Consider the following 21,897-nt stretch of genomic DNA (forward strand, 5'->3'; position numbering starts at 1 on the left):
TGGAAAGATCGAGAATACACTTTGATTAAAATTAACTATTAGAAACTTGAGATAAAAGAAAGAAAAAAACATATGGAGGAGAGATTTACAGCCACCTATTACCAGAAGTGAGAAATACTCGAATGAGTTCCTTATTAATTTTGATATTCAAACCATAAAAGAATTTTGTGAAAAAATGTAAAAGAGTCATGGAGGATGGATTAATACACCAACATTGGACCATGATTATTCATGGTCTTCTTTAATTTACCTTGCCTAAATTCTTTGAGGACCAATGCAATTAATGGGGTCATGATTTAACCCTTGGAGATTGAAAATAGATATAATGGTTTTAGAATTAATAGATAAAATAGTAATGATTGACTCAAAGAAGAATTAAAGAAGATAATATGTCATAATTAAAATCAATGAAAGTAAAGACTCTTAAAGAGATAAAAATGCACTTTGGTTGAAAGTGACTGTTAAAAACTTGAAAAAAAAAAGAAAAAAAAAAGTAAAAGAGCAAACGTAGGAGAGAGTTGCAATCACCGTTTAGAAGAAGTGAGAAATACACAGATAAATCTTTTACTGATTTTGATAATTAAGACTATAGGAGAATTTTATGCAAAAATGTAGAGGAGGCATGGAAAGTCTATTTGTACATTGTACAATGATAATTCACAAGCTTATTTATTTTGTGACCTAAACTTTTTGAGGGCTATTGCAACTAATAAGGTAATGATCAAACTCTTGAACAATAAAATAAATATAATGAAGTTAGAATTAATAGAGCAAATAGTGATTGACTAACTCAAGCGGATAAAGGTTCATAATTAAAAGTTAAAACTTTTGAAGAAATCGAGAATGCATTTTAGCCGAAAGTAAATCTTAATGGCTTGAGAAAAGAAAAGAAAGAGCAAACTAAGGAGAGAGTTGTTAGCATCAATTAACTGAAGTGATAAATAAATGAATGAGTCTTACTGAGTCCATGTTTCAACCCATAAGAAAATATTGTACAGAAAAAGCATAGGAAGTAAGGAGGATTATTGAAAAATAGTGATGGTATGTTAATCTTCAACAATTTGATTAATTTTGAAACTAGGGTTTAAAGGTTGCATACTGTTTTCATGGCGAAACCATGATTTTTGTTTTTTTTTTTTTTTATCAAAATGGTATTACGCATATATAATCAAATTGTATATGATATAAATTATATTATACATGACAAAGAGAAAGCAAATACAAGGAATACAACAATTTTCTCAAACTGGTAAAGATTCCAATTCATGCTCCTCGGATACATTCTAAATTACATCAAATGGGAACGAAAACAAGGAAATAAGAGAAGGAAACGCACTCACCAACTAAGATTCGATTTTAGCATAACTCATAAAGTTTTTGAATGTCATCGGTTAAGTTTCGATTTATTTGGCCACCATTGGAATTTGGTGCTAAGCCGGTTGCCGGAATTACTATATTTTTTTTATATACATTATGTTCATATATAACTCTGGTGGACTTCAAAAGATGCAACACTTCAGTGGTAAGCCCTTTTGATCGAGCCCTGCCTCCTCATTGCCTAGTAAAATATTATCACCATTTAAATTTTTACGTAACATGCATCAAAGAGAGAATATTTATGCGCTGAAGAATTAAATATATCACAAATAATAGCATTAGTTGATCTATATGCAAATCGCCATAATCTACCAATCCAATACAACCAACATTTCTCCATGAATATAGAGATTATAGGATCTACACACCTTCAGGAGGCTGAGCAAGCTTCCTGTTTTGTGGAGACATCATTTCTTTCTTCAACTGAGTCAATATATCCTCCATTGTATACTCCCTCTGCCAATTAGCAAGCATGGGGAAAAGGCTAGGCTCAACCTGGCAATTTTAGCAGCTATAAGTACATATTGTGGCATAAAAGGTCCTGAGAATAACATCACCTACCACTCCAGTTTCCTGATTGACACAGGTCATGTTTATCCGGGTTTGAAACCTCACACTAGGTGGATTATCTGGATAATCCTTGCCACAGAACAGTTTCAACTGATATATGCATCCTTCGTGAACAGTCTGACATGCAACAAAAAGTAAGCAAAACTTAACTCACTCGCTTCACGGTTTGGCAAGCAATGATAACTTCATTTAAGTTGCGAGTACGCAATTATGCAAAGGACAGAATAACAAGGTTCATCTTATAGTGCATACAGACCTAAAATGGTACCTATGTTTTACGAATCTTATCCATGTATGATAATCCTTTTCCACTTCATAAGATTGTCCAATACAACCCATGGAGGATAACTAAATCAAACCATCCCATCCTCCAATAAAAACCTAATGACCTAGATCTAATCCTATCCTTTGCACCAAACTAGATGAATTACCTAGAATTGACACTGTTTTAAGAGTGAGCAGGAATTTCATGAAGCGGCAATAACGATGACATTTTTGGGGAACAAATATGAAATGATGATGACATATAGCATGATTGATTCATGACGAACAGAGTAATTTCTAATTGGTGGTGAATTTCAATGAAAACGTCTGACATTCTCAAAATGAAGAATTTTAATTAGAGTTCTTATTTTAGTTGAAAGCTGTGACATCGTTAAATAGAATCAGTATATAAATTTTCAGAAGCTGAAGTTTATGTTAAATGTTCAAAGCTGCAGCTAGAGTGAGTTGCAGGAAGGATTATGATCATAAAGCTTGTATGTTAAACTTCTAGGTGAAACAGTTCTAAGGAAGCTCAATGAATTTGCAGGTAATTGGTTAAATTTTCAGACACAGCTTGGAATAAACCAGGTAAATTTTGTGATAAAATAGGGATTAATAACCATCAAGTTTGGACAGTAGAAAGTAGAAACCCATTAATCAACTTTCACTGGAAAGTATCTTCTTCGTGTATTATATATATATAATCGTAAATGATAATAACAAGCTATAATGCCACCTATCAGTCAGTCAGTCAGTCACTCAAAAAGAATGGTTAAACTACCTACCAAGTTTCTGTACTATAAGTTACTGAAAGAGTAAATTAGTCTCTCTATTATAAAAGTGAGCAATTTAGTCCCTGTACATTTAAGTTTGCAGCATTTCTAAAAACATGACAACGACTAAATTGCTCACTTTTTTTTCCACGTCACTTTAAAGCACAAGTCAGCATCTTTTAACGTTCAACCTTACCACCATTTACAATTTTCCATATTTGCTACAAAATTAAAATTGCAAGAACTAAATCGCTCTCTTTTTATAGTAGGACTAAGTTGCTCTTCAGCCAATAGTACAGGGACTCACCAGGTAGTCTAACTAAAATCAGTAAAGCAGTCTTCCAACTTTGGCTACAGCCTAATTTGCCTCGAGCGTTACTTCTTCTCATGTTTTCAGCATCCACACAAGTTTTTGTTTTTTTTTTTTTTTTTTTAATAAAAACATTGTCTAGTTCTCACTAGTAATTAGTCAATCATCTGGAATATCTCAAGGATTGCACCAAGTTGTGAAAATGTGCTTAGCTACAGGTACATGTCAACTTCTAAGTTGGGCTCAGACTCATCATTGCACCTCTCCACTAAAGTTCAGAAAGAAGTGCACCGACTGCCATACAGAGAGAGTGAGAGAGACTCACGTTTGGAGGGCCAATAATAGTCCCAGTCCATGACTGCATGTATATATCATCAGCATCGTCCATCCCATAGCTAACAGTTCCATCTCCAATTCCCTTTTCACCCCTCTCAAGCTCTTCTAGCAATCTGAAACTCCTGGGTACTGCAAAAATAAGATATTTTTTCCTTAGGTCAGGATTGAAACAAATCACATGTGAAGTTTGTATGAAGTCCATCCCAAATGCAGCATCCAAAAATATTAAAAACAAAAGTTTCTTCAAGAAAAAAAGGTAAAACCTAAGACAAAAATGAAATGCTTGCATGTTATGTCAAATAATGCAAAACAGCCAATACAATCCCAGAAACAACCATAATCCCGATAGCATACAATAGCATATGCCACGATTAATCACTCATGAACAATGAATGCGCACAAAAACCAGATTTAAAAACAGAACTACCACTGTCCCTCATAAAAAGCATATGTTTGGCTCCATTTTTCAAAGACATTTGTCCAATATTGTCATTCAATCAACGACAGTTTTTTTCCTGTAAGGTCAGCAGTTGAAGGAATATCCACCCGACATTCAAGTTGGTTTCACAAATGAGATTGCACCCAAAGCCTTCCAAAATCAAATGCCACTTCACAGCTTTAAGTGTCTGTAAGGCATTGATACCAAGAAAATTCACTTCTCAATAACCAAGAGGTGATCATCAATGGCCAAAGGGTATGCCATGAGATGGCTCAGACAAAAAGAAGGATTTGATTTGAGAACCATAGAAGGAAACTTTTAAGGCCAGAAAAAGAGGTCAAGGAAGCTTCCTCAATTCATTGACAGCAGTCTTAGTTTCCCCTAGGAATAAAATCAAATGTCTCTATTTTAGATTAAACAACTATTTACAGGCACCTCCATCAAGCATCACTCACCAAATAAACAGAAAAAAAATCAAGTCATCTGCTGATGGCATAAAATCATTCTCACATGTACCAAAAAATGTTACTTTTCCACATCCTTGGTTTTGATTCAATATACATGCCTGCATGCAAATGGTCTTCAGACCTAAAAAGCTATGAAGTCGAGCAAGAAATTATGAGTATCCCAGATAAAAAAAAGTCATCTATCCTAATACTAACCGGAAAGCATCGTCCAATCCGATTGTCATAACATCTTTTACTTGTTTGAAGTTGAAGCCTAATGCAAAAGGATTGGCTAGTTTAATTGGGATTATTATATGCATTTATTTTCATACACTGTATACTCGACCACACAAACTAGCATCCTGATTTGCACTTATTTCATTTGTTCATTCATTGCATGCTTGACCAGAATTTCATCAATCAATTAGAATGCAGATACAACTAGTCCTGAAATATACAGTCGCATTTCATCATCACAAACCAAAGATTAGGAAATCACAGGTTTCAAGGACAGAAAAATTGTATAAAAAACATTCTGATCCGCTTTGTGTCTCTTGTCTTGATTATCCATCACATGCTCGCCAAGATGAGTTCTCGAAGCCTCAACGTCAGCAGTCATGATTTGGACAACCATTGACTCGAGGATATTATGATGGATTCTACAGGTCGTTGTCTTCTTTCAGCTTAAACAAATCATTGCCATTCCATTACAAGCTTGCTAGCACTCCATTTACAGTTGCATATGCGTCCCATGTCACAAGTGCTATTAATTAATCTCAACAGATTCCTTCAGAAGTGGATCAATGGTCTTGACATGTGAAATGAGTTAAGAAAAAGTAACGTCAGAGCTAGCACAGCCCATGCATCATAGTCAAACGGCCATTTTAGCATTATTTAGAGTTGTCATAGGCTACAAGCCCTAGGCATGGAAAAAATTAGAAGAGATGGATACCATTTTAAAGGTTATTTCTTCTTCTTTCTGAATGTAGCCAGTCAGCATTAATATTCTTTACTTGAAAAGGTACATTAAACAAATGTTGCCAGATGTAATTAGTAATAATATAATGCAATGGCTCCGTTACACTTATAAGTATAAATAATTAAACTCAAAAGAGTACCTCAGAACAGAAAGTGAAGAAAAACAGATTAAAAATAACAGAACTACCTTAATGCAAATTCGAATAAGGGCTTTATCCATTACCGGTCCAATACCAAGGAAAAGGACAAGAACTCAAAGAAATAGAAAAACTGGCTTCATTCATTTATTCCTACAATAACAGATTAACCAAATACAAGGCTACAAATTCATAACCATAAATATCTCTATTATTAAAGCCCAAACTGAAACCGGGAATTAAACCCATTAATATTATAAAAATATTGAAAATCCACTCTCAAGCATATATGAAAACAAGTACTTTAGACTAAACAAAAGAACACCAATATCAAAACTAAACCCTATTTTGTACCAAATCCAAGGGATATCACACCCAAAATACACAAGATGCATATACTTTCGAAGCTCCATCAACAACGGAATGATAACAAAATTTCACGTATAACAAATAAAAATGGGAACTTTGAGTAACAAAAGCGACAAATCTGGGGCTTTGAAAATCGAAAACTTACCAACAACACATGATCCTTCTGAACCCATTTCTTCTTTCAATCGTTTCAATTCAAAGGGAGAAAAAAGAACAAACAGTTATGGTTTCTTTGATTCAAAAGAGAGAATCAAACCCCCACCCAAAAAAAATAGAAAGAAAGATGTAGAAAGAGAAATATTACAAGAGAAAGTTTGGAATCTAAAATCGAAAAAATCAACAACCACTGTTCAAAACTGACGATAAGTGGTCCACTACTGCTGTTTATCGCGGTCAGGCAAGGCAAGGTTGTTAGGAGAAAGCAATTAAATATAAAAAGTAGAAGCCTTTTCTTATTTACAGTGAATAAAAATTATTTAATTATCTGTAACTCTGTTATGTTTTATTTTAAGTGTTCTTTTTAAAATTTTATTTTTATTTTCTGTTTAATAAAAAAATTTTGTTTGATAAATTGCAAAAGTTAAAAGATAAATTTTATTATTAAATTTTATAAGTTCCACACATATTAAAAAATTGTTTGACATTATACTTTATTTTTGTTTTAACGTAAGTAACTGGATTCATTAATTATAAAGGAATTGAAGTTTATAACCCTAGTTTGAAAATAACTAAGCAACAGCAAGATAACAAAAAAATAGCAAATAAACAATAAAATAAACGAAGTGGAAATAAAAGTGGATCGTTGGCTTTGTTAGGACCTTCATCCTCCCCAGATTGCAACCCAGTTGATCAGAGGGGAGCCTCTTCTCACTCTTCCAAAATTTCACCCTTCTGTTTCCTTTTTCCTCTCAAAAGATCTATTGCCATTCCTCGGAGTGGACCCTTTTGGCCATTTCTTGAGTCAGTTAGCCTCGTTGGCCGTCCGATCTTCTCTCCTCCTCCATTTTTCCCACGGCGAACTCCGGCACTTCCCCTACCAGGTAAGCTTGCTCCCTTAATTTTAATCCTCCCATCGCTAAAACATGCGCTTGGTCGTTCCTCTCCCTTGTGTGGGAGAACAAACGGGTTGGAAATCATCTTTTAACGATTTTACATTTTCAATGAAAGCACTTATATATAATAGGCTATATTTTGTTTTCTTTAATTTTTGCAGTTATATTTTGAAATTGTATAAATTTACCATTCAATTATTAGTGTGATTGAATTTTACCACTAAACTTTAAATTTTTTTAAAAAATTTTCATAAACTTTAATTTTTAGTTAAAAATTTAGTACTTAATATAAATTTTGATGACTTGAAAAATTCAACTTTAACTACTAATCAAAAGTTACTTAAAGTTCATACTTTTATGTATTATAGATAGATAAGTCATAAATATTTAATTTAATCAAGTTACATATTCAACTTTAACTACTAATAAATTAAGTCATTTATACTAACATTGTAACACTCTCGACTCGATTTGATTGGTTGGATCCGGATCTTAGGTATTATCACGTTAATACAAATAAAAACTCAATCTACTTTTGCAAATTACGGTCACTTAGGTCTTACTTAATTACAAAATTTCTAATTTGAATAGATAAACATGTACAAGTAAATATAATTACATCACGTGGTAATTAAAATACAACAATATTTAATTTGAAACTCTAATACAATACAGATGCCCCAAATAGGGACTTCTAAGTAATAATTCAGTCTTGGAATACATCGCCAATCTTGCTCTTTATGCACAATAACCTGATATTTCACTTTTAGGGATAGTCCTAACATCGTCCCTCTCAACGTAGACTTACGTCATCTCACTTATAACATAATACATACAGATAAGTTTATAAGAATTTAGTGAGGAAAACATAATTTACATGAGTCATATTTGCACATTGCAATTGATAGTTTAGATAGATGATACCATCGTCCTTAAACTTTCAACTTTGTCTCTGATGAATACTTCCTCAAGTTTTGTTTCCATATTCACATCAGATATCATACCTTACTTTGAAATCACTTCTTCTTATCGAAGTATTCAATACATCATTTACTTCTTTCAATCAAAACAATCATAAATCTTTATCCATTTTCTTTTCAGAGATCAATACAATCAGTAACAACATTACGCTTGCAAACTTATTTCTGAGCCATCAAATCATCACAATTCAAAAGAATGTGTGCACAGACGATAGATACCTCCTTCAAACATACAAATTTTACAGTCTTATTTTTAGACGAGTCATAGCCTTATATAACTCTTTTTTACTGTATTAACCATATAGACATAAAACCTTTCTGATCTTACTGATTTCACTTAAGAGTCATGTTGAATGCGCCTAATCGATTTATTATAGAACCTGCCACAAGAACATTCTTTCCGATATGTCACCGAGGACTTTATTTTGACGTATCATATGGACATTTCTTTCAGAGTTCGTCATGAATGATACTTTTTCATATTGCGCTACGAAGGCGCTCCTTTAGGGTTTGCCATAAGGGTATTTTCTTCCTGATGTGTTTGTGATATGAATTTGTCTAGACTCACATTTCGTGAGATTTGCTTGTCATTATCCTAAGACATGCAGGAAAAATCTATTAGGCTATAGCCATGACCATGGACTTTCCATTCAGGGTTCTTATTTAAAGTCCCGGCGAACCCTTTTGAACATCACCGCGATGAACAGACATAAACTCTTCATGCCCTTATACAGTTTAAACCTAACCTTTTATTCCACCAACATATAACCACATACATTCCCGACTCATAATACAAATTCTAGGCATACATATAACCATACCTCAGCATTGCATTATTTAATCACCATTCATCATATGCTTGAACTTATCATATTCCATACCAATTATACATGCCATCCTCAATGAACAATCATACATTCATAGATCTCCTTTAGTAATTACTCATATAGTTACATACATATCATATCGTACCTTTCGTGATCTCGGCTTCATATTTCATTTAGTATGCCACAGATCTATTTGCATGAATAGTACATATGCAAAAGTCAGCAAAGAGGCTCACCTGACAATCTCACATAGCAACTTAAACTCTAGATCCAACAAGAGATTACAACAACCACTACTTATAAAACAAAAGAACACCATTAAAACTCGTTTTAACCTCTACCGTCATCTTAAACCTAGATAACCCACATATAAAGCCTTACTTCTTTATTTAACTATTCATGCACTTATTCAAACTTAATCTTTCATAACTTTAACATGTAGAGTTACAGTATTTACCTTGACATGTAGTAGTCACTAACAAAAATCTAGATTTACAACTCCAATTTATTGGAGAAAAAAATACTTTCTGGTTTCTCCAGTATCAGATAACAATACTTTAGAAGAAAGAAGGAAAATTTTTTCTTTCTCTACCCTTAATATCGACATATTTAACCTAAGTCCTTATTGGAACTTGACATGTGTCACAACTCGTAAGACTGTTTTTATAAATGGCTTACAGTTGTAAAGAGAACCTAAATAAAAATCCAATAAATTATATATTTGGTTCTTCGGTTCTATCCATTTCTATTGTAATATCCTGATTTTGGGCCTAGTCGGAATAGTGGTTTCGTGACCACAAAATCCGAGATAGAAATAATTATTTTATGATTATTTTAAGGTCTATGATATGATTGCATATTGTGTGAGTTTCGTGAAGAAATTTTATGCATAAAGTGCTTAATTTGAAATTTGGGACTAAATTGAATAAATTGCAAAACTTGTGTTCTAGAAGTATTTTGCATAAAATTGAATTAGATTATTAATTAGAGGTCCTTAAAGAGTAATTTTACCAATTTCTAAGTCTATGGACAAAATTGGACATGGATGGAATTTTGGAAAGTTTAGTAGTAAGGGCATTTTGGTCATTTAGGGGTAAAATGAATTAAAATACAAAATTAAAGCCAATTTTGCTCATCTTCAACCCCATGGCCGAATATAGCAAGGAGAAACCATGGCTAGGGTTTTCAAGCTTCCAAGCTCGATTGTAAGTTCGTTCTAGCCTCGTTTTTAATGATTTTTACGTTTTTGGAGTCCCGTAGCTCGATTTAGCTTATGCTAGCAATAATTTAACCTAGGGTTTATATTTGGAAAAATACCCATAGGGAAATTTGTGTATTTTGGTGTTTTATGATAGAATATGAGGTTTTAAATTATGTTAGACAACTTGTGCTACTCGATTTTAAGTGAAAACGAGCAAAAGGGCTTAATTGGTAAAAATAGCCATTTTCGCATACGAGGTAAGTTCATGTGTAAATAATGTAGCATAATTGTTATTTTAAGTTATTGATGTTAAATATATGATATGCTGATTTTATCATGAAATATATGCTTTGTGGTTATTTTGAATAAAATGCAAGATATGTGTATTATCTGTTAAATATAAAGTGCTACCGAGTATTGGTTTCGGTATTTTACGGAAGATGGCAAGGATATGTGTTCGAGGAAAATCCGTTTGAACCTTAGGAATAGATTAGGATACAAGTGACATGTCACTAGGATGGTTGAGCATCCGAACTCGTTGAGTTGAGTCCGAGTTCACTTATGGATCTGCGTCCGAACTCGTTGAGTTGAGTCCGAGTTCGTGAGATGTAACTAGGCATCCGAACTCGTTGAGTTGAGTCCGAGTTCACTTATGGATGCGAACGCCCGAGCTCGTTGAGTTGAGTCCGAGTTCGCTTATGGGCGGGTTACATGATTGCTTGATTGAATATGTGGCACTTATGTGCAAGTTATCCATGTATCCGAATTATATTCGATGTGTTCAACGGGTAAAGTTCTACTCAAATGGAGGAATACTCAAGATGAAAGGGACGTATTGGTAAGTGTTGTGAAATGGATAATTTGAACAGTATGTACTTAACCCTCGGGTTGAAAACTCGATATAACAACAATATGGTAAGATGATAAATGAAAAGGTGATATGAATGTCTTGGTGATGATTATGCAAATGATGTTTTATGTTTGCTTATATGGTTATGTTACTTGCTATTTGCATGTGAGCTTACTAAGCATTTATGCTTACTCCCTCCTTTTCATTCCTTGTAGTGTTGACAAGCCAGCTCGGAAATTAGAAACGGTCGGAAGCACGCTCACACTATCCGTATACCATCTTGGCATAATGGCTTGTATATTTTGAGTATGCCATGTATAGCATTATAATCATTTTGTATATATGGTCTTATGATATGGTTATTGAGTGGTATGGAAATAGAAATGCTTGGTAATGATTAGCCATTGGAATGGCTAATCATGATCATATTTGGTATTATGTATGTCAAATTGCTAGCTAATCCATGGAAACCATGAAATAGGTAAAATTTACCATAAAATAGATTCAGACAAGAGCAGTGACGTGAGTTTAAAAATCACTAAAAATAGTAGAAATGGAATTAAATAATTAATAAGTTATGGAATCGAAGCTTGATGAGTCTATTTTCATATGGAATAAGCGAAACAAGTATATGAGCTATATTTTATGAGATGTTTAAATTTTTGTGAAACAGGGACGAGTGATTTTGGATCCCCTTCGAATTTGGAAATTCACCATAAATTTTACAAAGATAATTAGAAGTCACGCTTTATATGTACAGATTCCTTATTGAGTCTAGTTTTATTAGAGACAAACGGCATAATCATTGAAGGTCAGTATAGGAGATATCGATTAAGTAATACACAGAGGTCGAGTAGTTGAACCCTGAAACAGGGAGACTTTAACTAATAAACTGTACTAATTGGCCCAACCAAAATTCTAGAAAAAATTAGTAGATATATATATGAGTCTAGTTTCAGGAAAAATTTACGAATTGGATTTCGACTTTCGTAACTCGAGATATGATTTTTAAAGCAAGCTGTGATGCGCTTAGCTAGCTTGTCTGGAAATTTTAAAATGAATTGTATAAGTTGTTTAATTAATGAATTAAGTCCGTTAACACCTCGTGTTCGACTCGGAAGCTTGATCTCAGTGCACGGTGTTACATTTAGTGGTATCGAGCGAGTTTAGTCGGTTCTCGGACTAACCTAGCATGTGTAAAAGTTTAGCTATACATGCCAGCGATCCGTGATAGTGTGATGTCTTCCGACGCGTATAAGTACCGTCTTATTTAGGCAGGTACTCTCCAACCCAGCTGCGCCAACCATGTTCAATGTTAAGTAAAGGTATTTGAGTAAAATTATGATTATGATAAGTCTCGGTTCGAGAAAAGTATGAATAAAGGTTCATGATACATATGTGATAATATGTGAGATGAAAGTTCATGTTGTGATAAATATTCATATTTGCTTAATGCTCATATGATGTAGTGTATGTGGCTTACTTGATAAGATGAACGGAATAAATAGAAAGTAGTAGAGGTATGAATAAAGGTCATAATATTATGATACTGAATGAAAATGTCCTTGTCTTGATTGGATGTCGAATGTTGATGAATGTTAATGGTATATAATTTTTATGAGGTAAAGGATTATAATGAAATGAACTTATCTATGTTAAATTGTTGGACTGAATTATATGATTGTAATGATATGTACATGATGATGCACGAAATGAAAGTTGTGATTGTGATGCAAATATTTATGTTTGTTTGGCCTTATATAATGTCATGAGCATGAATTAATTTAATTAAATGAATGGATAAGTAAAGCTATCTAGAAAACATAGAATGTATGCATAAGTATATTGTCTAAATGGGACAATAGGAAAATTGGTGTAAGCCAACATGAATGAATGACATGATTTTGATGATGTTACTATGATGATGGAAGTTGTGTCATATGTGTATGTATAAGAAAGTCGAGTCAGAGGTCCTACAACCCCTCCCCCTTACCAAAGTGGTACTTATAATGGAATTTCATGAGATTTATATTGAATAAGTTTCTGTTGAAAACCTAAAGAGTTCGGTGATAGAATAATTATAAGTATGATCCGAGATTGAAAATGAGTGATAAGTAAAGTCGAGCGAGAAAGTATCGATTGATATAAAGATTATTGGAATTATGCCTTGTCCCGATTAGAGAAGAATTCTCTTTGGTAAATCGAAATTTATTCGAACTCGACATTCTTTAGTGAATGATTTAATATGAAATTTGTGGGAGAACTAGTTGGGAAATGATATTTCAAATGTGAATTATCTGAGTGTGATGATTATGACCGGACAGATTTAGATCTCTTTTGAGATGTTCTATGTGTTCACCCGTTCTCGAAATATTTCTATGGCTATTGATCTTGAAGAAATTCTTGTTATATGGGAATGTCTTCTAATTTCGTGTTGGATGAAAGCATTGGTAGTCCTGATGGTTTATAATTTATATTGCTCTATTTTATCGGGTATTCTATTTCATTTAAATCGATAAGAATTGATGAGAGAATTCATATGATATTATGATTCTGCTTTCTTCTACTTGATGCTTCATCCGATATATATGTATGGGAAGATATATTGATCTTGTTATATTGGATTTCAGTGGGATTAAATAATGTTTTCTTTTGGACTTTCTTTCTTTGAAGAATTATCGAGGTATTCTGTATTTTCTCTATGAATTTGGTTTTCGATTCTTTGACATAGTATCGTATCTTGGGTTTCTTTATCCCGGATCTCTTTATTCGGATTTCTTTATTCGGTTTTTCTATCTTGGATTTCTTTATTCGGTTTTCTTGTTATCTTTGTTCCATAATTTGTCAATTATGACTCATGTTCAAATCGTTCTTCATTTCGTGATAATCATGTCAAATATGACTATACTTCTAATTTGATCTTGGTAATGTGGTGATTTTAGTATTGGGATTTTTCTAATTTCGTGTAAGGATTTGACATCGATAAAGGCATAGGTGATAAAAGCGCGAGTTTTAGTCGGTATGGTAAATTATTTATTTGAAAGATTTCATATGACAATTATGTCGGGATTATTTTTCCCAAGTTTGATAATAGAATTTCATTTTGTATGATCAAAGAGTAAATAGTTTGAACGAGAAGTCTATATTTATTAGAAAGAGTTGAATATTAGTTTAAGTCACTACGAATGATAAGGTTTCCATCTTGTGAAAGTGAAAAGTTTATTACATGTTGACAGAGTTCGGATAGATGAGAATATTGGTAACCAAGCGTCTGAACTAGACTAGTCTACATTGAGCAAAGACTTCGACTTTCAAGAATGTATTGTTGTATGAATTGTGATGTGTTTCAAGACGGTGAGGTAATGTGATAGTTTAGAGCATCCGATGTTACATAAAATCGGAGTTGTTAAAGGGTTAAAGCCGAGCATTGGGATCTATCAAAATTATCCTTGTCAATGTTGATATTGGGATGGAAATGAGAATGATTATTCTTGAGGCCATATCGAATTATTTCTATGGCGGAAAGAGGAAAATGTGATGTATCCTATTGTTAAATGTTTGGCGAGATCTATAAATCACATCTGTATTGAATGAATTCCTACTCATCGATTCATGGAATTTCAGTCTCTTTGATTGTTGGATTTCTTGGAATTCGGTCTCCATTAAATCAAGTTGAGATCCGGGTTTTATGTCATGATATCATGGGAAATTGAGAAGGGTTGAAAATTTAAGAACAGTTGAGAGTTGAGACCGTAGCTTTTAGATCATATGAGAAATTGAAGAGATGTATTGGAGGTACAGTCTAAGTGCAAGTTCTTGACACCAAATATGAGATTAAAAGTGAAGACCACTTTTACGGTAAGATTTTGGGACGAAAATCCCACGAAGGGGAGAGTTGTAATATCCCGATTTTGGGCCTAGTCGGAATAGTGGTTTCGTGACCACAAAATCCGAGATAGAAATAATTATTTTATGATTATTTTAAGGTCTATGATATGATTGCATATTGTGTGAGTTTCGTGAAGAAATTTTATGCATAAAGTGCTTAATTTGAAATTTGGGACTAAATTGAATAAATTGCAAAACTTGTGTTCTAGAAGTATTTTGCATAAAATTGAATTAGATTATTAATTAGAGGTCCTTAAAGAGTAATTTTACCAATTTCTAAGTCTATGGACAAAATTGGACATGGATGGAATTTTGGAAAGTTTAGTAGTAAGGGCATTTTGGTCATTTAGGGTAAAATGAATTAAAATACAAAATTAAAGCCAATTTTGCTCATCTTCAACCCCATGGCCGAATATAGCAAGGAGAAACCATGGCTAGGGTTTTCAAGCTTCCAAGCTCGATTATAAGTTCGTTCTAGCCTCGTTTTAATGATTTTTACGTTTTTGGAGTCCCTAGCTCGATTTAGCTTATGCTAGCAATAATTTAACCTAGGGTTTATATTTGGAAAAATACCCATAGGGAAATTTGTGTATTTTGGTGTTTTATGATAGAATATGAGGTTTTAAATTATGTTAGACAACTTGTGCTACTCGGTTTTAAGTGAAAACGAGCAAAAGGGCTTAATTGGTAAAAATAGCCATTTTCGCATACGAGGTAAGTTCATGTGTAAATAATGTAGCATAATTGTTATTTTTAAGTTATTGATGTTAAATATATGATATGCTGATTTTTATCATGAAATATATGCTTTGTGGTTATTTTGAATAAAATGCAAGATATGTGTATTATCTCATTAAATATAAAGTGCTACCGAGTATTGGTTTGGTATTTTACGGAAGATGGCAAGGATATGTGTTCGAGGAAAATCCCGTTTGAACCTTAGGAATAGATTAGGATACAAGTGACATGTCACTAGGATGGTTGAGCATCCGAACTCGTTGAGTTGAGTCCGAGTTCACTTATGGATGCGGCGTCCGAACTCGTTGAGTTGAGTCCGAGTTCGTGAGATGTAACTAGGCATCCGAACTCGTTGAGTTGAGTCCGAGTTCACTTATGGATGCGAACGCCTGAGCTCGTTGAGTTGAGTCCGAGTTCGCTTATGGGCGGGTTACATGATTGCTTGATTGAATATGTGGCACTTATGTGCAAGTTATCCATGTATCCGAATTATATTCGATGTGTTCAACGGGTAAAGTTCTACTCAAATGGAGGAATACTCAAGATGAAAGGGACGTATTGGTAAGTGTTGTGAAATGGATAATTTGAACAGGTATGTACTTAACCCTCGGGTTGAAAACTCGATATAACAACAATATGGTAAGATGATAAATGAAAAGGTGATATGAATGTCTTGGTGATGATTATGCAAATGATGTTTTATGTTTGCTTATATGGTTATGTTACTTGCTATTTGCATGTGAGCTTACTAAGCATTTATGCTTACTCCTCCTTTTCATTCCTTGTAGTGTTGACAAGCCAGCTCGGAAATTAGAAACGATTGAGGCACGCTCACACTATCCGTATACCATCTTGGCATAATGGCTTGTATATTTTGAGTATGCCATGTATAGCATTATAATCATTTTGTATATATGGTCTTATGATATGGTTATTGAGTGGTATGGAAATAGAAATGCTTGGTAATGATTAGCCATTGGAATGGCTAATCATGATCATATTTGGTATTATGTATGTCAAATTGCTAGCTAATCCATGGAAACCATGAAATAGGTAAAATTTACCATAAAATAGATTCAGACAGCAGCAGTGACGTGAGTTTAAAAATCACTAAAAATAGTAGAAATGGAATTAAATAATTAATAAGTTATGGAATCGAAGCTTGATGAGTCTATTTTCATATGGAATAAGCGAAACAGTATATGAGCTATATTTTATGAGATGTTTAAATTTTTGTGAAACAGGGAGAGTGATTTCTGGATCCCTGTTCTGAATTTGGAAATTCACCATAAATTTTACAAAGATAATTAGAAGTCACGCTTTATATTTACAGATTCCTTATTGAGTCTAGTTTTATTAGAGACAAACGGCATAGTCATTGAAGGTCTGTATAGGGAGATATCTGATTCGTAATACACAGAGGTCAGAGTAGTTGAACCCTGAAACAGGGGAGACTTTAACTAATAAACTGTACTAATTGGCCCAACCAAAAATTCTAGAAAAAAATTAGTAGATATATATATGAGTCTAGTTTCAGGAAAAATTTACAGAATTGGATTTCGACTTTCGTAACTCGAGATATGATTTTTAAAGCAACTGTGATGCAGTTAGCTAGCTTGTCTGGAAATTTTAAAATGAATTGTATGAGCTGTTTAATTAATGAATTAAGTCCGTTAACACCTCGTGTTCGACTCCGGAAACAGTCTCGGGTACGGGGTGTTACATCTATCCAAATGGTTTTTAACGTAATTGGCACAGTAACTCAATGAACTTGGTATATAATACCTTCGGCAATAACTCCAACTTACAAAATTCTCAATACTCTTACCAAACTCCCTTTCCTTATAGCACAACACATTCTAAGTTCGATCCTTATATAATATTCCAATATCTGCTATGCGCTCAAATTGTACACCAAAACAATAATTGGGCAGATAGGCTACGCCTCACAAATTACTCTCAGTCTACTCGCCAGAACTTAAAACCCATCAAAACTAGGTGTTACAAACGCCGTCGAGTTATTTTAATGGAAAAATTGAGTTATCACTTCTATTTAGCAAATTTTTTCAAATAAGCAAATAATATATATTGTTATTTTAAACAAATTTGTCTAAGCTTTTTTCCAAACATAAATTACTAGAGAAATAAAATTTAGTTTTGCAATTCTGTAAGATTGAAACCTTAATCAATTGAATCAATTTTTTGAAATTTTTTTTCTCATTCTTCATCATTCATTTTCAACCATTAAAGATTTGCAATTGTTCCTTTAAACTTTCATAATCGATCATGGAGGTTTTTTTTCCTTGATATAGAGGTAGGGATCAACATTGAAAAGTCCTCGAGTTGCGGATTTGACGTAGGGCTTTAGACTAAATTGAAGGGAATTGGCATGTAAGCAACCTAAAACACATAAGAAATGTAACAGCTCGATAGGTAGGGGTGTTGAAAAGTGTATATCTGGGACTCTGTTCATGTAAACCAGACTCGAAGTTAATTATTTTGTTAATTAAATTTTGGATAGATAATTTACATGAATTAGGAGCTATTATGGTTTAAGGACTAAATTGCGTAAAAGTAAAAAATTCAATTATAAATTGAAATAAACTAAAAGGGCTAAAGTAATAATTATGTCATTTAATAAATGGTTGTGTATAGGTGCCCGGTCAAGGGTTAAGTGTAATGTGCTTTTATATATTATATATATGTTATATATTAAGTTAGAATAATAATAGTAATAAATAAAATGAAAACAAAATTAAAAGAAAAAAGTGAAGTAGAATGAGAGAGCACATGCAAATTAAAAGAAAAGAAAAGAAAGAACCAAAAGAGGCCGACGATACTAAGGGCTTCAAACTTTCAAATTTTAATTGGTTAGTCAATTTAGCCCCATTTTCTTATAATTTTCATATTTTTGGAATCCCAGTACCTAGGTTCTAATTTTTAGTATTGTTTAAGATTTTAGATGTTGCTATTGTTGAATAGTTTAAGTATTAGGAATTAAATAGATAGATTTTTAAGCTAGAAGTGGAAAATGACTAAATTGTGAAATTAATAGTTGATTTTGAGTAATAGGGACTAAATTGAGAAAATTTTGAAATTGAGGGGTTGAATTAGAAAAGGATCTAAATTTAGTTTAAAGTGAAATTAGTATAAAAATATAAAGTTAAATGTGAAGGTTAAAAATTAGTCTCGATTTAGGGACTAAATTGAAGTTTAAGCAAATAAAGTGTAAAATTTTAATTTTAATGTAAAATTAAATTATGTAATATTAATGTATTTTAATTGTTTTATTCCATAGCTAACGTCGTACCGGAATCCTTGAGTAAAAAGGAGAAGGATAAAATTGATGTCGAATAGCTCAGAATTCATGGTTTGTGTGTTCTATAATCCTAATTAAATAACAGATTGTTGTATAATTAATTGTTTGCATATGGTAAGCATTTGTGGTGGGTACTTTGGTACTTTTGGATTGAATTGAATTCATAGTAAATTTGAAAGGGATTCATTTTGTGTATTATGAAATATGTTGATTATATGAATATTGAATTGACTATATGTTATAGTGTATATATGTGAAACTGAGACATTAATTGTATTGAAAAGTGAAATAAAACTCTATTAACTGTATCGGGCTGAGTTGGATATAGATGGCATGCCATAGGATAGGAAGAGTTTAAGTATTTCTCTTGAGTCGATGAGGCACTGAGTGCCAATTTGCTTTGGTTTAACTGATGAGACATTGGATGTCAATTTATATAGCACTGGGTACAGTTATTATTTTGGAATTAACCAGACACTAGGTGCCAAATTGGTGTGTTGGTTGGATCTGTGTATCTATCCGAGTCTGAGTCATGTTAATAGGGAAAATTAAATAATAAATTTATATGTTTGATATTGAGATGACCATGTTGAGAAATGAATATGAGATGAGAAAAAGAAATATGAAATAATGAAATGTGATGTGAATATTGAAATGAATTCAAGTATCAAAATGATTAATCATGCCATTGAATGAGTTGGACTACTAAATGCTATATATATGGAATATCACTGATATGTGCTTGAACATATGAAATATTATTACCATGTGCTAAATTTTGTGAACTCTATTGAATGTGAATAAAGAATGAGTAAGTTGGCATTATTGATTTGATACATATGTTATATAACATTACTTATTGCATCTTTATATCTTATCTATCCATATCAAGTTTAAATTATTCGGATTATAGAAATACCACTAAGTTTTACTCAGTGTGCGGTTTTGTTTTTTGTACACAAGCTAGGTACTTTTCAACATATCGCAGACTCAGCATCAAACAATAAATCCTGAGCTCAAGTGTGGTTATATCTTATTTTGAAATGACATGTACCGAGGAAGTCTTTGGTTGATAGTTGGTTTGTCAATGTCATGTTATTTTGTTTTAAGGTGAATTGATGGTTACTTATATAATTGTGGTTTAAGCTATGTTTTTGTATGTAGTCTAATTAATGTGTTGGTATGTGTTGGTATGTGTTGTAGTTTAAAACTTGGTAGCCTAAGTAGCTAAAGGTTAGTTCAATATTAGTTAATTTGATATGAATGAAAGTCTTTGAATGGTTGATGTATTTGATGATATAAAATGTAGCACCAATGAGGGTACATTGGCTAGACACTTAAGGTGGTTTATTTGGTTTGTTTTAAGCATGCTTAATCGTATTTTGAACAGGTTAAATGACTGTTAATTGAGTTTCTTAGTGTCTAAGTAAGTAGGAAATGGTAAACTTGAGTTTTAAGGTACTTATAGGTGCATATGGCCGAAACACGGTCTGTCACACGATCGTGTTGAAAAATAGTATAGGTGTAGTTTCCACACGGGCTGACACACGGCTTGGGACACGGTTGTGTAACCCAAGTCAGTGAGTTACAGGGGCAAAAACACGGGCTGGGACACAACCATGTGTTTCAAGTTAGTGAGTTACACGGACTAGGACACAGCCCGTGTCTCAACTTCGAGAGCCACACGGTCTGGGGCATTTTACACGGCTGTGTGTCCCCTTTTTTTAAGTATTTTCAAAAATTTCCTAAACTTTCAGAATTGTTCCAAATTAGTCCCTACTTTTTTTTAGACTATTCTTAAGGTCTCGTAAACTCGATACAGGGACTGTAAGAGTAATTTTTACTTTGAATTGGAATGAATTAGTAAACCTGAATTAAGTGCATTATACTAATATCATCGAAGGTAATAATAGCCGTAATATGGACCAATACTCTGATGCTAATAATTAGAATTGTCTTATTATGTATCCGACTTCTAGCATTCAAGAAGGGATAAATAGTGATAAGAGTGTAGACAGTGAAAGACCAAATTTAGCATTGCATAGTATGATATACTATTTGATTATATAAGACACTACTATGCATTTAGATTGACATGATCTACCCTTGTATATTATGGCGACATTAGTTAGCTTATACTACTACTTGTGATGTAACTAAATGTTTTGATTGGTTAGAAATGTAACATCCCGAATTAGGGCCTAGTCGGAACAGTGGTTTTGTGACCACAAATCCGAGATGGTAATAATTATTTTATTATTATTATGAGGTCTATGATATGTCTCTATGCTTGTGTGAAAATTTCATGAAGAAATTTTATGTGAAAAATGCTTAATTAGACTTTAAGGACTAAATCAAATAATTTGTAAAACTTGTGTTCTAGAAGCAATTTGCATGAAATTGAATTAGATTATTAATTAGAGGTCCTTAAAGAACAACTTGACTAAGTTTTAAAAAGTTGGACAAAAATGGGCTTGGAAGGGTAAAATTTGAAAGAATGGTAAAAAGGGCATTTTGGTCATTTAGGGGTAAAATGAATTAAAAGACAAAAATTAAAAGCCAAATGTGTCCATCTTCCTCCTATAGTCGTGTGAATCAAGAGGGGAGCCATGGCTAGGGTTTTCAAGCTTCCAAGCTCAATAGTAAGTGATCCTGAGCCCCTTTTTAACGTTCTATGTATTTTTAAATCCCGATAACATGCTCTACTCATTTCTTGTAACACCCCGAACCCGAGACCATCGCCGGTGTCGGACACGAGGGGTTAACAAGCCAAGTTCACTTGTTTTGCCCATCCATTTGACATTTCCAGTCAGGCTGGAAAACTGCGTCACTGTCGCCTTAAAAATCATATCTCGAGTTTCAAAACTCGGTAACTGGTTTCGTAAATTTTCCCTGAATTTAGACTCATATATCCATCCATGGATTTATTTCTAGAATTTTTTGTCGGGCCAATTGGTACAGTTTATTAGTTAAAGTCACCCATGTTACAGGGATCGACTACTCTGACCTTCGCGTGGTATAACTTGAATATCTCTCTGTACAG

General features: G+C 33.1%; 1 protein-coding gene and 1 long non-coding RNA gene across 2 annotated transcripts; one reads left to right on the forward strand and one right to left on the reverse strand.

Moving 5' to 3' along the window:
* Positions 1–1,165: 1,165 nt before the first annotated feature.
* LOC108463143 (ubiquitin-conjugating enzyme E2 variant 1A-like) lies at positions 1,166–6,446 on the reverse strand. The gene is made up of 5 exons (XM_017763092.2): positions 6,145–6,446; positions 3,620–3,759; positions 1,939–2,064; positions 1,746–1,872; positions 1,166–1,558 (listed from the first exon to the last, which is right to left on the reverse strand). Exons 1-5 carry the CDS (start codon positions 6,170–6,172, stop codon positions 1,500–1,502), a joined length of 480 nt encoding a protein of 159 aa, XP_017618581.1. The 5' UTR covers positions 6,173–6,446; the 3' UTR covers positions 1,166–1,499.
* A 5,740-nt stretch (positions 6,447–12,186) lies between these two features.
* On the forward strand, positions 12,187–16,606 carry LOC128285393 (uncharacterized). The gene is made up of 2 exons (XR_008275900.1): positions 12,187–12,234; positions 16,324–16,606. It is a non-coding gene; the product is annotated as an uncharacterized LOC128285393 (long non-coding RNA).
* Positions 16,607–21,897: the final 5,291 nt, after the last annotated feature.

This window comes from Gossypium arboreum, chromosome 2 (genome assembly GCF_025698485.1).
Source record: "Gossypium arboreum isolate Shixiya-1 chromosome 2, ASM2569848v2, whole genome shotgun sequence".
NCBI lineage: Eukaryota > Viridiplantae > Streptophyta > Magnoliopsida > Malvales > Malvaceae > Gossypium > Gossypium arboreum.

What these genes read in the sequence shown, in the direction of transcription:
- LOC108463143 (XM_017763092.2), bottom strand. Translation starts at nt 6,172, where the DNA reads ATGGGTTCAGAAGGATCATGTGTTGTTG. An exon ending in AGAAGGATCATGTGTTGTTG is followed by an intron (nt 3,760 to 6,144) that starts GTAAGTTTTCGA and finishes TTATTTTTGCAG; the next exon opens with TACCCAGGAGTTTCAGATTG. An exon ending in GCTTGCTCAGCCTCCTGAAG is followed by an intron (nt 1,559 to 1,745) that starts GTGTGTAGATCC and finishes ATATTTTACTAG; the next exon opens with GCAATGAGGAGGCAGGGCTC.